General features: G+C 47.0%; 5 protein-coding genes across 5 annotated transcripts; 2 read left to right on the plus strand and 3 right to left on the minus strand.

The window, feature by feature from the left end:
• Positions 1-4,870, minus strand: BHQ10_008758 (uncharacterized protein; the record flags this gene model as incomplete). The annotated part of the gene is made up of 11 exons (XM_040881598.1): positions 1-425; positions 489-936; positions 988-1,249; positions 1,303-1,727; positions 1,824-1,883; positions 1,937-1,979; positions 2,032-2,123; positions 4,144-4,191; positions 4,263-4,655; positions 4,717-4,736; positions 4,792-4,870. The coding sequence occupies 11 exons, from the start codon at positions 4,868-4,870 to the stop codon at positions 1-3; spliced, it is 2,295 nt and encodes a 764-aa protein (XP_040737260.1).
• Positions 4,871-5,669: 799 nt separating this feature from the next.
• On the plus strand, positions 5,670-6,075 carry BHQ10_008759 (uncharacterized protein; the record flags this gene model as incomplete). Its single annotated transcript, XM_040881599.1, has 2 exons — positions 5,670-5,702; positions 5,758-6,075. The coding sequence occupies 2 exons, from the start codon at positions 5,670-5,672 to the stop codon at positions 6,073-6,075; spliced, it is 351 nt and encodes a 116-aa protein (XP_040737261.1).
• Positions 6,076-7,341: 1,266 nt separating this feature from the next.
• On the minus strand, positions 7,342-8,773 carry BHQ10_008760 (uncharacterized protein; the record flags this gene model as incomplete). Its single annotated transcript, XM_040881601.1, has 4 exons — positions 7,342-8,023; positions 8,079-8,223; positions 8,278-8,597; positions 8,649-8,773. 4 exons carry the CDS (start codon positions 8,771-8,773, stop codon positions 7,342-7,344), a joined length of 1,272 nt encoding a protein of 423 aa, XP_040737262.1.
• Positions 8,774-9,171: 398 nt separating this feature from the next.
• On the plus strand, positions 9,172-10,529 carry BHQ10_008761 (uncharacterized protein; the record flags this gene model as incomplete). The annotated part of the gene is made up of 4 exons (XM_040881602.1): positions 9,172-9,511; positions 9,580-9,719; positions 9,782-9,931; positions 9,987-10,529. 4 exons carry the CDS (start codon positions 9,172-9,174, stop codon positions 10,527-10,529), a joined length of 1,173 nt encoding a protein of 390 aa, XP_040737263.1.
• Positions 10,530-11,179: 650 nt separating this feature from the next.
• On the minus strand, positions 11,180-12,503 carry BHQ10_008762 (uncharacterized protein; the record flags this gene model as incomplete). Its single annotated transcript, XM_040881603.1, has 2 exons — positions 11,180-12,290; positions 12,355-12,503. 2 exons carry the CDS (start codon positions 12,501-12,503, stop codon positions 11,180-11,182), a joined length of 1,260 nt encoding a protein of 419 aa, XP_040737264.1.
• Between the last annotated feature and the right edge of the window lie 426 nt (positions 12,504-12,929).

The raw sequence follows: 12,929 nt of genomic DNA on the forward strand, positions 1-12,929 counted from the left end.
CTATCGTATCACTCTGAAAAATACAATAAGACGCTCGACATCCTTCTTCTCCTCGTGCCCTCTACCATAGCCATTGGCACCTTCCTGCCCAGCGCCTCGCAGCGACACCACTTGAAACTCAATCTTCGTCAGACCAGCAGCCAGCCTGACATCATAGCTTAATTCGGACGGAGTAGAATGAGGCAGTGGAGACATAGGCGCTCTCTGCGGCCCAAACAAGGCAATCAACTTCGTTCGCCTCTGTGCCGAGTTTGGCGCGATGCTGAGCGACAGTGATACGAAGCTCTGAGATGCGGGTATATTCACCACGACTGACTGCTGTCGCATCACCGGGGATGCGGGAACATTAAGACTGAATTTCGGATGAGGACCTAAGCTTGAGTGGGATTTCATGCTCAGATTCTTGATCAATGCGTCTGAGACCCCTGCAAATGAGTAGTGCATTAGCGCCTATACAAAAGTAGGACAGATATGAAGTGGAGGTTTACCTTCGTCAGCTTTTCGGAATAAGGACTGCACAGAAGCGTAGCTTGGACGTTGCGGTACAATGGGCCAAGAACTGAGTTGATCACTCCCATTTATTGACGGGTTAGGGAGGCCTGCGCCGGCTGTTGATGGCATCGGGGTTTGGGAGGGCGAAGGTGATATTATCTTGCCAGGCATTGGACTTTGTCCAAGACCACCTAGTCGTGAAGAATCTGGAGTGTCACGATGTGCAGCCGAGCCTGGTCTCTGCACAGAATCACCATCTAGAGATGCCAATACGGGCATCTTAGCCTCGACCGAAGAAGATTTTTGGCCAGCAAATTTCAACGTCAGTCGTGGTTCTGGGGTTTTACTCATTCCCAATTTGAGTTTGATACGCGGATTCGTCTCATCTACGGGGTCATCCGGTACAACACTCTTTGCTTCGGCAAGACGACGCTTGAAATGAGCCTACTTTTACATTAGCTCGAGAAGTATAATCACATTGAGCGAAGCACTTACCTCCAAGATGTTAGCGAGGTCGACAATCTCGCTGTCTTCTTCGTTAAACTCTCGAGCATTCCCCCATACGTATTCCATTTCATCTGCGAATAATTGCCAAGTTGGAAATGCCGTTTTGTGGCTGTGTGGCTTTCTTCCTTCGATTCCGCGGACTTGTTTCAATATACTGCGCAAAGAGACGGGATGTTGTATGATCTCGTAGTATTCTTTGTACAAGTTCTTGTCCGGCTTGTAAAGAAAGGGGCCTCCTACTTCTCTTCCCCTATTGGAAATTAGCATGCATTTTAAATAAATAAAAATGGTGCGGAAACGTACTGGTCGTCTCTCAAGGGAATCATTTCTGATATGATCTTATCTTGAGCAAGCTGTATCGTGTTACCCTCGAAATTCAGCTCTTCGTCTTCGCCTTGGTCCATCGCCTCGTCAGAAGCTTGGTCGTCTTCTGCATCTGCTTCCGCGTTTTCTTCATCTTTATCACCATCTTCCTCACCATCCTCATTTTCAGGCGTCTCCGTCGACTCATTCTGGTCGGGAATAGGAGTTGGGAATGGTGCGTAGTTAGGGTCGTTGTACGCTGGATTGATTTTCGGCATAGTGCCTGTGACTATCTTTCGAATGCGCTCTGCATCGGCAAAGAGCATCGTGCCTTTCTCGTTGTATTTTTTTGCGTTGCTGACTAGTCGTTTGAGGTCACTCTCAAGCTCTGTGAGGGTCGCATAGCGATGCTTATTTAATTTCTCCTGTTTTCAGAGCGTGGTCAGCTGAGACACTTTGATGCGAGATTGGCGCCATTACGCGCGCGCCAAAAAAACCAGATGACTATTTCGCTGACTTACTATCACTTGGTTGAGAGATATCGGAAGTCCGATCACTTTGTAGTAGTCCGGGTGTTTTTTCTATGACAGTTGTCAGTCCTGCTCCCTGCTTCTGCGATAGTATCCAATCTCACCTTGTCCGGAAGCTCATAGAAGTTACTCGCGATAATCCGTCCACTGCACAAAGTGTTAGAAAGCTTCTTCTATACCGATAACGTGCTGTCTGTACCTCTTGTCTGTCGCATGTTTGATGTCGTCGATAAGCTTCAATCCAACTTTCGTGGTCTTTTGCGGGGTCTCGATCTCATCGCTGTTGTCATCCTATATCAAATGAATAGGACATTAGCTTCTAGCTGGTGTGAGAAAAAGTTACGCAGGTAACGAGCTCTTGTACTTTATACTTGGAGGTCGAGACAGGACCATACGCGCTTCAAACTAATATCCGGGGCAACTTACAGAAACCTTGCGCCTTTTTGACTCGGGCAATGCTGTTGGCTCTGGGCCAGTAGAAGTAAATTTGCGCCTCATGCTCATCCTAGGCGAAGGACTAAGCACGAGTTTGTTTCATCAAAGAGAAATCGCCAGGCAAACGATTATGTCACGTCACACGCGGACTTTTGCGCCAGTAATTAGGATGGATAGAAGATAAAAAGGACCGGAAATCCAAAAATAGTAATGTATTGCGACCCAGATTATGGTGTTGAACGAACGAAATTAAGGAGATGTCTGTCAGCGCGAAGCTGTTGTGGTGCGACGATTTTTCGTGGATTGGATGTTCTTGAGGGAACGCGGTTGTGGTCGGGATATGCTGGCTGGCTGGCTGGCCAAGGCTCCAAGGCACCAAGGCTGCCAGGCACGCGATCGGATATGTCGGTATTGGTATTGTTACCGTACGATAACCTCCAGGAGGCCTCCCCGCGCCTTAATTTTGTATCAAGAATTTTATCCTACAAAAAGGCACTTAAATATACGTACTAATCTACAGAGGTTGATAAATTTTGAAAGCTGTTATTTCCAGCTCAATATTATTCTGGAACGCCCGGTTCGCTTTCCAGGTTCTACTGATGCGCCCCCTGAATAGGGCATATTCGTTTACAATACTGTAAACAACTGTAACAATAATAAAAACAATAAAACATCTTTAACTAGCTCTTTTCAATCTCATTTCAGTCCCGCCATAATCAATTCCCCTCATCCTCCAGATCCAGATTGTTTTCAATCGTCTTCTCTTCTCTACAGGCTCTCTCCATATTCCACTTCAACTCGCCGTCACTCTTGTGCCGACCAGATCAAGAAAACAAGCTCAAGCAACCGCAAGAATGTCCGACAACACAATCGACGTTTCCAGGCGCAACAAAGAGCCACGGCCGCTAACAAGCTCTGAGCATGAACGCCTCCAGGAGTTCATCGATCTAATTCATTATAGCTGTAATGCCCCTTTCTGATGGTCGCTGATGTATTAGCTAACATTTCCACCCGATAGCCCGGTGAATAGGGTCCCTCGCGTGGTTCCGTGCCAAATTTTTGTCGTGGCGTTGCTGATTTGTGAGATACAGCTATTCCGACAACGAGTACGAGTACCGACACGTGCAGCTACCCAAGAACATGCTCAAAAAGATCCCTCAAGAATACTTCGACGCTTCCAAAGGAACCTTGAAACTGCTCTGGGAGGAGGAATGGCGTGGCCTTGGCATAACTCAGGTACGATGTCATCCGTCGAAGCTTTCGATCTGCGAGGTGCTGACGATCTGGCAGAGTCTGGGATGGGAGCATTACGAGGTCCATGAACCAGAGCCACATATTCTCCTTTTCAAGTAAGAAACCATCGAGCAGCATTATGTGTCCTACAGAATAGCTAATTGTTTCAGGCGGCCTATCAACTACCAACCTCCTGCGCAATAGACTATGCAATCTTCAACCTGATTCGCGCCGTCTCCCTCCCTCCCCTCGGTGACGAAGGAAAATTACCAACATGATAATGGTTTCACGAATTGATTAATGAACTGTATGCGAAAATAATACTCGGGGTTACAAATGGATGCTTTGCTTCTTTAATCTTATCGGAGAGCGTGCGAATGGCTGCTATTCTGCATATAGTGTGTTTCTCTTCTCCAAAGCCAGATGACCTCCTTTTACAGCCGTGGGTGGTAATGGCCCTGTGTTAATTCTCAAACGACATTATTACGAAGCCATTCGTCCCATTGGTCGGGAGTGAAGCTGCTGCTGATGCTCTTCTCTTCGATTCCCTGCGCGAATGATGCAAGATTAGTATCTAGTATCCTTTCGAGGCGCAGCGTCTATTGATGTCGCCTTCGGACATTGGGGGGGCGGATATACTCACGTTGAAGAAGACAGTAGGAGTGACATGCACACCAATGACGCGATTTGCCTGGGAGACATGTTAATAGGATACCCCCTACTCATTACTGTATCAATATGGATTAACAGAAAAAAACATACCTTGACTATCAATTTAATATCATTCGTCACTCCATTCCCTTTGTTCGCACCCTCGCCTGCTTCCTTGATAACAAGTAGGTCATAGACCTTCTTCTCATCCACGCCGACGGTAGCCGCCAACGCCGCAAGACGTTTATACGTATCATTCCTGACCTCGTTAACAACCTTCTCATCAAAGTAATCCCTCTGCTCTTTGAAAAGAGCCTGACTGAATTCCCAGAATTTCTCGGGAGCGACCTTGAGTACCGCGGCACCGGCTTCGTGGACGAGGGTGGAGGATGGGTGCCATGGCTGGATTTGCTGTCTGAAGATCACTTGCACTTTGGAGCTGTATTTTTCGGCGATGAGTGGTTTCACGGAGGTGTAGAATGTGTTGAAGATTTTTGCGGAGAACTGTATTGCACAATATTTAGCTGATTGATTTCCTATGTCTACATTTGGGGGAATGTCGTACTGGGCAAACGTAGTCAAGATCTGTATCACGGAATTAGTATACGGTTGGTTATAAGCTTCAAGGAGTGTCACTTACAAAGCTCGATAGTATGCGGAGATTGATCTATGTTTGTAGCGGCCAATTTCTGGCCCTTGAACTTTGGTGGAAGAGACATTGTGCTTGATTGATACACCAGAAGTGCTTGCTTCTATACTGGGTTGGATGTTGGAGGGGCAAGGAGGGGGAGTATAACGTACTTATAGTATGCTCGTTGTCTGATGCATTCCGTCATTCGCGTCATCTACACGTGCTTGGAGCAGATCAACCCGCTAGACCCGAGCCCTACTTTGAGTCTTTGACACACTGAAAGCATTGTTATGCATAGTGTCAATGCTCCAATTGCTATAAGCCTGATCTTTTTCTCCCCAACTCTCTCAAGCATTAAACCGAAAAGTTATAGATGGTTTTAAAGCTATAATATTTTCTGTATTTATTTATCACTCTTGAGAATCAAATTCCACGGTTTATGGTATAGGCTATATTCGGACAAAGCAAGAGCTGGAATCAGTTATTGAATGTCAAAAATACCATCCTAAGGTTCTCGAGGCACGCTACCAAGCATCATAAATCCCAGATTTAGAGTAAGTAGAATCAACCTAAAGCAGGAGACTTCTTAAAGCTAAAAGCTTATATAAATCATAACATTATTATATACATATCCACTCACCCTACATCCGTGGTTGACTGCATTCAGATTAGCCATCATACTTTGTTATTTTTAATTAGAATCTAGATTAATCTTTTTAACTATCTACTTGATTGATCTCTTAATAGATGTTTTCTAAGTATAGATCTATATTTTCCAGTATATTTCGATTTGTGGGGGTAAATTGTTGGCCTAGGTATTTCGATACAAAGTGCCATCCACCCATCTGACTCTCAACCTGTTCCACCAAACTCACTTAGGCAGAATAATGAACGAGGAAAAAGATTCCAACCCATACCAGGTGAGTAAAATAGTGTTCTATTTATACGGGTGTAGACTGACCACGCGTTCTCGAGTGGGGGTTCGCAATCTACCGAACTGTGTATACACCTCAATCGGATGAACTATGGCCTTCGGTGCTCGAGAAACTGGAAACGTTCATGGAGCTCAGTTGCAAAGACCAAGCTTATCGAGAGGAACTGCCAAACGTTGTGATCTGGGATCGGGATAAGTTCAACAACGCATCCTTTGACGACATTCGAAAAGACTTTAAAAGACAACTGCTTATTCCAGAAATGGGTGACGATGAAATCAACTTTGAGGAAGATACGGAGACAGAGGCTCGGAAACATGAATTACGTCACCAAAAGAAGCTGAGCTGGCAGAGGAACTAGGCGACGATGCTCTTGCAGGCGAGGTTAATGATTGGTATTGCCTTGTAATTGATGATGAGGTTTTTCATTCTATTCTCAATGCTCCAAAGCCTGCGGAGAGGATGAAAATGAAATATGGCGAACACTATGTCAAAATTGTTACAATATATGAAAGATCTTTGAGAAATGAGCATTGGCCAGGATGGGGCAGGGTTGATTTTAGGCTGCTCTGGTGGCTGCTTGGTGAAGATGAAATTGAAGTATGGGCTCCAGTTCCTGATCCTCAGCGCGAGGGTGTATATGAACTGCCTGTCATCACTGGTGATTTGTGATGGGTATGTGATCGCAGGAAAGCCTGGAATACAAGACGTGAAGCCACTCAGGGAGTCAGGGTTAGCGTAATCAGGGTAAGGCATACTCTTGACAGTGTTTCTATTGAAGTGCATAGTCACGATGACAGCAAAGGCGGGTTTCAAAATGTGACCAAAGCGGGAGGATTGGTAAAGGCGCCGGTTCTCAGATATTGAGTTGCGGATCTTGGGTACATACCTCTACTCTTTCTACTTTTCAAACCTTCACAGTTACTAAGTGACTTGAATATACCACAAACTATTCATTTCCAGGAGAGCAAGCTTCAGTCTCACTTATGGCCGCCAATACCGGTGGGAAGGCGCCACCTAGGGTTGCTACCTCAAAGCTGGTAGTGCTGTACTAGGCAGATCAAAGACTGGCACACAAGCAGCGAAAGAAGGGCAATGTCGAATCGGTGTTTCATTCTGGAAATGATCTAGGGTCCAGACGAGGAAGATGTATGGATTTTGAAAATTTGTATAAATGACGTAAAAACAGAACAATTTGCTAGATAGATTGACTGTTTATTCGGATGATCTTACAAAAGCCTTTTTTTAAAATTGAATGGGACATGATGTTCACTGCTAAATATCCAGCCTTGTCATTGTTAGGGTGAAGTTCCCTGCGCTACCGTTCTTGTTTCTCTTCACATCTCTTTCGCGCGATTCTCGAAACCAGAATTGAGAAGAGCCGATTCACTACCGCAAGACACTCATGAAGTAATAGGATTTTTCATGCGATGCTAGCCACCTTTACCAAGATTAAGTCAAAATCACCATCTTGGGCGTCCACACACCAGACGCTACTATCAGATGACAGACAGATGCTAAGAAGAGGCCCCTACTGTTTTATTCCCAGATTGAGCTGTGCATGTCAAACGCCTCGTGTCGAAACGGCTCAAAGAATTGATTTTCGTACCGGCAAAGAAGACATTGATCATTCACGATAATATCCAAGTGGTTTTTGGCCATCTTGCCGGAGGTCCTTGAGATCAACCATCAACGAGCACCACTTCTTCTCTGCAGGATCATATTCACCGAGAACCTCAACTCTGCATTCTCCTTTGGGACCCTTGATGCCCACGGGTCCGCTGACATAAAACACACCGCGCGGCGGTACTTTGCGTTGAAGCGCTCTGTTTCTCATCAGATGTAGCCTGAAAGTAAGGTAGGCAAGGTAAATGTCGGAGCCTTTGTATTGAGAGGAAAGTCCCTGCACCAACGAGAGTACTGGAGGTATGCGAGAAGCATCAGGCTGAGACTGAGGCGTCGACGTAGTCGTCGTCGCTGACACTGCTGATGGGTCGACCTCCTCAACAGTGCCCGAAGAAAGCGATTTCTCCCAGTCGGCAAAACTCTGCAAACTGACGCTGGTTGATGGGTTCAGGTCTGATTGAAAGTTGATCTTCTTCAGTTGCATGATAGCGTCTCTGGTGGAGCGATCCTCAGATCCAACATAATTTTGAAATTGTTGTATCTTTCGCTTCCAAAAAACCGTACCGGCCGCATACATTGCTGAAGCCACAGCAGAAGGGAATAGCGCTGCTGTGAGTAATTGGCCTTGCTCCCGGGAAATAGGTTTTGATACCAAAGCTATCTCATCATCCGCGATTGCCAAACTAGTTGCTCATGTCAGATACCATAGATATAGAGACAGGTTGGTGCCATGCTTACCCGATGGTTTCATACTGCGGCGGGGCACGGAATGGTGTATGAGCCAGCAACCAGCTCTCCCCAACTTTGAGTGGCTTTCCTCCAAGAGCACGTACGAATTTTGGTTGAAGCGACAATTTAGCAAGCACTAGATCTTCCAGCTCCTCTATAATAAAAGATCAGCCTTCTGTTTCTCAGTCAGAGACCCGACTCCACTCACTCATCAAGACACTAGTCTTTTCCGCGTCGTTGGTATACTTCTGAATGGCTTGCCATTCTGGATCGCTTTTCTTGTACAAATCACCGGGACGAAGTCGAGGCCAGCTCAGGGGTATAAAGGTGACGTCCTCATCCTCATCCTCGTCATCCAGCGCCTTTCTGTTCCTTTTGTTTGCTTCAATGATTCTGGTTTCGCTCAATACTGCAGAAGGAACACCAGTCGAGGGATCGCCCAAAGTACTCTGTTCTAGTCGTGCATAAACGAAGGAAGTCCAGATCTGGAATGCGACACCGTAAACGAAGACGCTAGTAGCAAATCGTCTAAAGAGAATTAGCCTTGCAAGATTGGAATTTCGATAATTGTTGACCTACCTGAACCATGGCCTCTTTATCCTCACGGGTCGAACGTTTACTATGCTGGTGGGCCCTGTAGTGAAAGTCCGACACTGGCGGAGGTCAAATCGAGGATTGCGAGGGAGATAGCGCACCCAGATCATTGCCGGAGATGTATTCGAGTAGATGGATATGTGGACATGACGATACTCCCAAAGTCAGGTCAAAGTCAGGAAATGAGCGATGACTTGTGACTGAATGCTGGAAGCGCAAATGTTTCTTCGTCGCTGTTTGTCATCCCAGCACGTGATCGCCCGGATAAAGTGAGGAAGGCGGGAGACGTCGCCAAGATATCGGCGGAACATCAATAGCTCCCAGTTGCTCCTACGGCATATCAACCTCAAACAAGCACCACATCTTATTGAATCGCCAGGGAACGGATCGAATCGAGGCCGAAAATCGTCGACTTATGATCCCACCCGTCCGGGGACTACAATAAACGGCTTGAACAAGCCATCAACCGGCTTATATCAGCTGCCTATTGTATACAGATACAGTCACCATGTGGCCTACACTGAAGCTTCTTCTTCCCTGTCTGGCCGCCGTGGCCAGCGCCGCGTCAGCACCGACCGATGGATCCATAATCCTACTCGATGCACAGCAAGCTACTACATCTGCCATTGCCAGGGATGTGGTTCAAGAAGACATTGCGAGATTGTTCCTGCAGCAACGCATTTTATCCACCGAGACCGCCACGCCTCCCAACAAGCTACTTCTCACGAGCTCTGTTCTAGAGCTACTGAACATATATGGAGGAAATCAGTATAGTCTTTTCCAAGATGTGCCCATTAGCGAGCAGCAGAAACTCCTTGTCGTGGTGGAGGGAATCGTGAAAGATAATAGTAAGTTAGCTTTGCTGCTATAATCATCTCATGTCGGAGGAAGTTGCTGATTACGATCTTCAAAATAGCCGCCGTTACCCCCAAGAACACGAACAACGCATTGAACATGCGTTCAGTCTCTCCAGACTTCGTCGATAGCACCTTCATGGATACCGTCTCTGAATGGAAACATTGCGGATACGAAGCTAAGACGAATAGTGACGTTCAGGTACGTACCACAGCCTGGAGGCTGGAATTTCTCAGTGAGCTTACAATGAATGATATAATTAGGAGCTTCAAAGCTGTCTAAATCAACACCCAACCTTCATCGGCTCCCCTCAGAAGCCAATTACTCAATTACTAGAAGGATTGCCTTTGTCGTCACTTGAAGCTTGGTCCGATGCCGCTGGCAGCAGAGAAATTCTTAGACTGCGATTCAACGTATGTCAAGCCATTAAACCCAGCTACTTCTTGAGCCCTAACCGTTATCAAACAGGAGCACCTCGGCGATGCAACAACCGCAACACAGTTCTTAGCCTCACTCTCCTCTCTCTTCGATAACCACGAACAAACCATCCTCCTCGTCCCACAGCAACAAGCTTCCCCCTACTCCTCTACACGCAAATCGCCTTCAAAGAAAGACATCCACCCCACCGCCAGACCCAGACTACACGCTCAATCCCGCAGAAGCCAAAATCTTGGAGCATCCGCAGACTACCTCTCAACACTCATGCCAGTCTGCCACAGCACAAACGATACCTGCACCAGCACCACCAACGCCTGTTCCGGCCACGGCGTCTGCTATCTCAAATCCGCCGGCGTCAAGGACAATGATTGCTATGCCTGCAAATGCGACTCTGAATGGGGTGGTCCCGCATGCCAAAAGGTGGATATCAGCACGCAGTTCTTTCTCATTGGAACGGTGAGTGTTCTTGCCATCTTGGCTGTGGGTGGCGGAATTGGGTTGTTGTTTAGTGTTGGACAGGAGGAGTTGCCCAGTGTTATCAGTGCGGGTGTCAGCTCGGTGAAGACGAGGTAGGGATAGTACTGATCCGTACAGCAGGAGGTTGATACTTGGTTCTTCTTTCTTTGGTCTTGTCCTTTTTGTTTGGGGAGATATATCATCGAATTCCAGTTTGCTATTGCACTATTTATGAGTGAATGTATAAATACTACTCTTTCATCGATTTACTATTGATACCTAGTTGTCAGTCTCTGACACGTAGACTACTCTGATATCTACAAAAGACACAATTCAGATCTTGATCACCTTTGTGAGAATGTACCTGTTGCATATCCAGCGAGTATTGCAGTCATGACATAGAAAAGCCCGTAGGTGAAAACATCCTAGAAACACCGATTGCTGAATATGGGAGGGGAAAGAAAATGAAGAATCCACACATACATAACATAACGTCTGCCAGTACCTGAATGGCAAGTAAAATGATATCAACATATCATGGACCGATACCGCACTGAACGCCAAACTAGACCAAAGAGAGAGAAAGTAAAACACAAGAGATATGCAACCCGACATTGAGCGGATGGAAAGATGAGCGTGCGCATGAGGTGAGTAGATAGGAAATTCGTTAGGGTTGAGTAGGAAGGGTATAATCTGAGGATGAGAGAGGGCGGAGGAGAAATGATGAGATGAGGGTTGTGATAACGGTAGAGAGAAGCTTTTAAAAATTATTGCACCTGTGAAGTTGTGCCAGCTTCCAGTTGACCAGGTGTACGAACTTCGGTAGTTTGAGGTGGTGGTTGAGGGTTTGATGTGCGCCAGAAGGCAAGCCTCGGTACCCATGCGGGGGATCGCCTGGCACGAGCTGGTTCACTGACAGGTACATTTGGTGATGGTTGGGCTCTACTAGCAGGCCTCGGGTCTGACTCCTCTGTGGGTGGAACTGTCAATGGTGCACGATGGGCGAAATAAAATCTTGTTCTAAACGGGTTGATGCGATCAACGCTGAATGCTGGCTGTGGGGGTCTGAGTGCAGCAGCGGTTCGGCCTGTTGTGCGACGTCCTCCTGCTCTGGCATTTTCTAGAATTGCATCTTGTCCCTCAGGCCGTGGTTTAGGAACGTAATAGTCAGCCTTACACAGAGGGCAACAGGCTCGACGGCTGGTCAACCAAGGATCGAGACATGAAGCATGGAAAGCGTGACCACATGTGAGACCCCGGACATCATCATCATCTTCAATGAGGTCAAGACAGATTGCACAAGAGTCACCAGGACTAGGCAATAGTTCTGCCGGAACTGCTCCTTGGATGGGATCATCATTTTCATCATGCATTTCTTCACCATGCATTTCTTCTTCATGTTGGGGGTGTATGGCGCTAGCCACATCGGTAGTCGCGCTATTTGGCTGAACTTCGGTAGTCGTAACTTCTTTCGACTCTGTAACCATACTAATTTGTTCAGCCACAGGACTGGATGGTTCGCTAATAACAGAATCTGTTCGATCGTGGCCTTTGGGCGCATAGGCTTCCACGTGCTGCGCAGTAGCGGATGGGTTGTGTTCACTTTCGCCAGCCTTTGGAGTTTCGGGTCTGTTACCAGGCGCAGCAATTCCTCCCTCACTTGGAAGACCTCTGTCTGCGCGAGAAGAACGCCATGCTTTGTATTTCATTAAGGGGAATCTTTCATTCACATCTTCCATGGACATCAATTTCTTTTCCCTTCTTCTGCGATGTGTTCGAGGAACAGCCGTAAGATCGATAGGCTCTCCCGTTTCTTCATTTCGTAATTGTCTGTTTCTTTGGTTGTATCGAAAGCAATATTTCACACCGACGATGATCCTAGATGCGTATCAAATTAACAAACGCTCTGTAGATGAGTCGCCACCCGGGCGCATATACGGACCATAAGTTTGTGAAAACAACGCCAAACCCAAGGGCAACAAAGAAGAGCAATGGAGAACTGCTGGGGCCTCCTCCACCGCCGCTGTCACTGGTGGAAGTGCTGGTCGCGGCGGAGGTCGAGCTGGTTGCTATGGACGTTGTGGACGACATGTTGTGAATATTTCGCGAAACTGAGGATCGTGACCTGCACTGAAAATATGCGATAATCAACAGCAAAGAGAGATCGAGTCTGTTCAGGATGCTGCTTTCTTTCTGCGTAGTTGTTGCCCGGATGCTGTCGGATCCTATAGATGGAGCCGCGCAAGGGCAGGTTCAATACGGCGACAGCCCTGACTACTACACCAGCGAGCTAGTAGCCTGTCGTAGCATCGCATTGAAATATCATTGCACGAAGTTGGAGTTCATCAAGGCGCCCCGACGAGAGGGAATAGAGGTGACGATGTCCCTCGAGAGACTGGAATGGTTTCGGATGTAGCAAGCCACAGCCGTGAAATTGGACCCCAATTATGCAGTATGCTGGACCTTGGTAAGCAAGTGGTGTCGCTCAGCTGGTGGGCGGGTATCGTGCTTTTCGAA

Source organism: Talaromyces amestolkiae, assembly GCF_001896365.1.
Source record: "Talaromyces amestolkiae strain CIB chromosome Unknown scaffold20.1, whole genome shotgun sequence".
In the NCBI taxonomy this organism is placed as follows: domain Eukaryota; kingdom Fungi; phylum Ascomycota; class Eurotiomycetes; order Eurotiales; family Trichocomaceae; genus Talaromyces; species Talaromyces amestolkiae.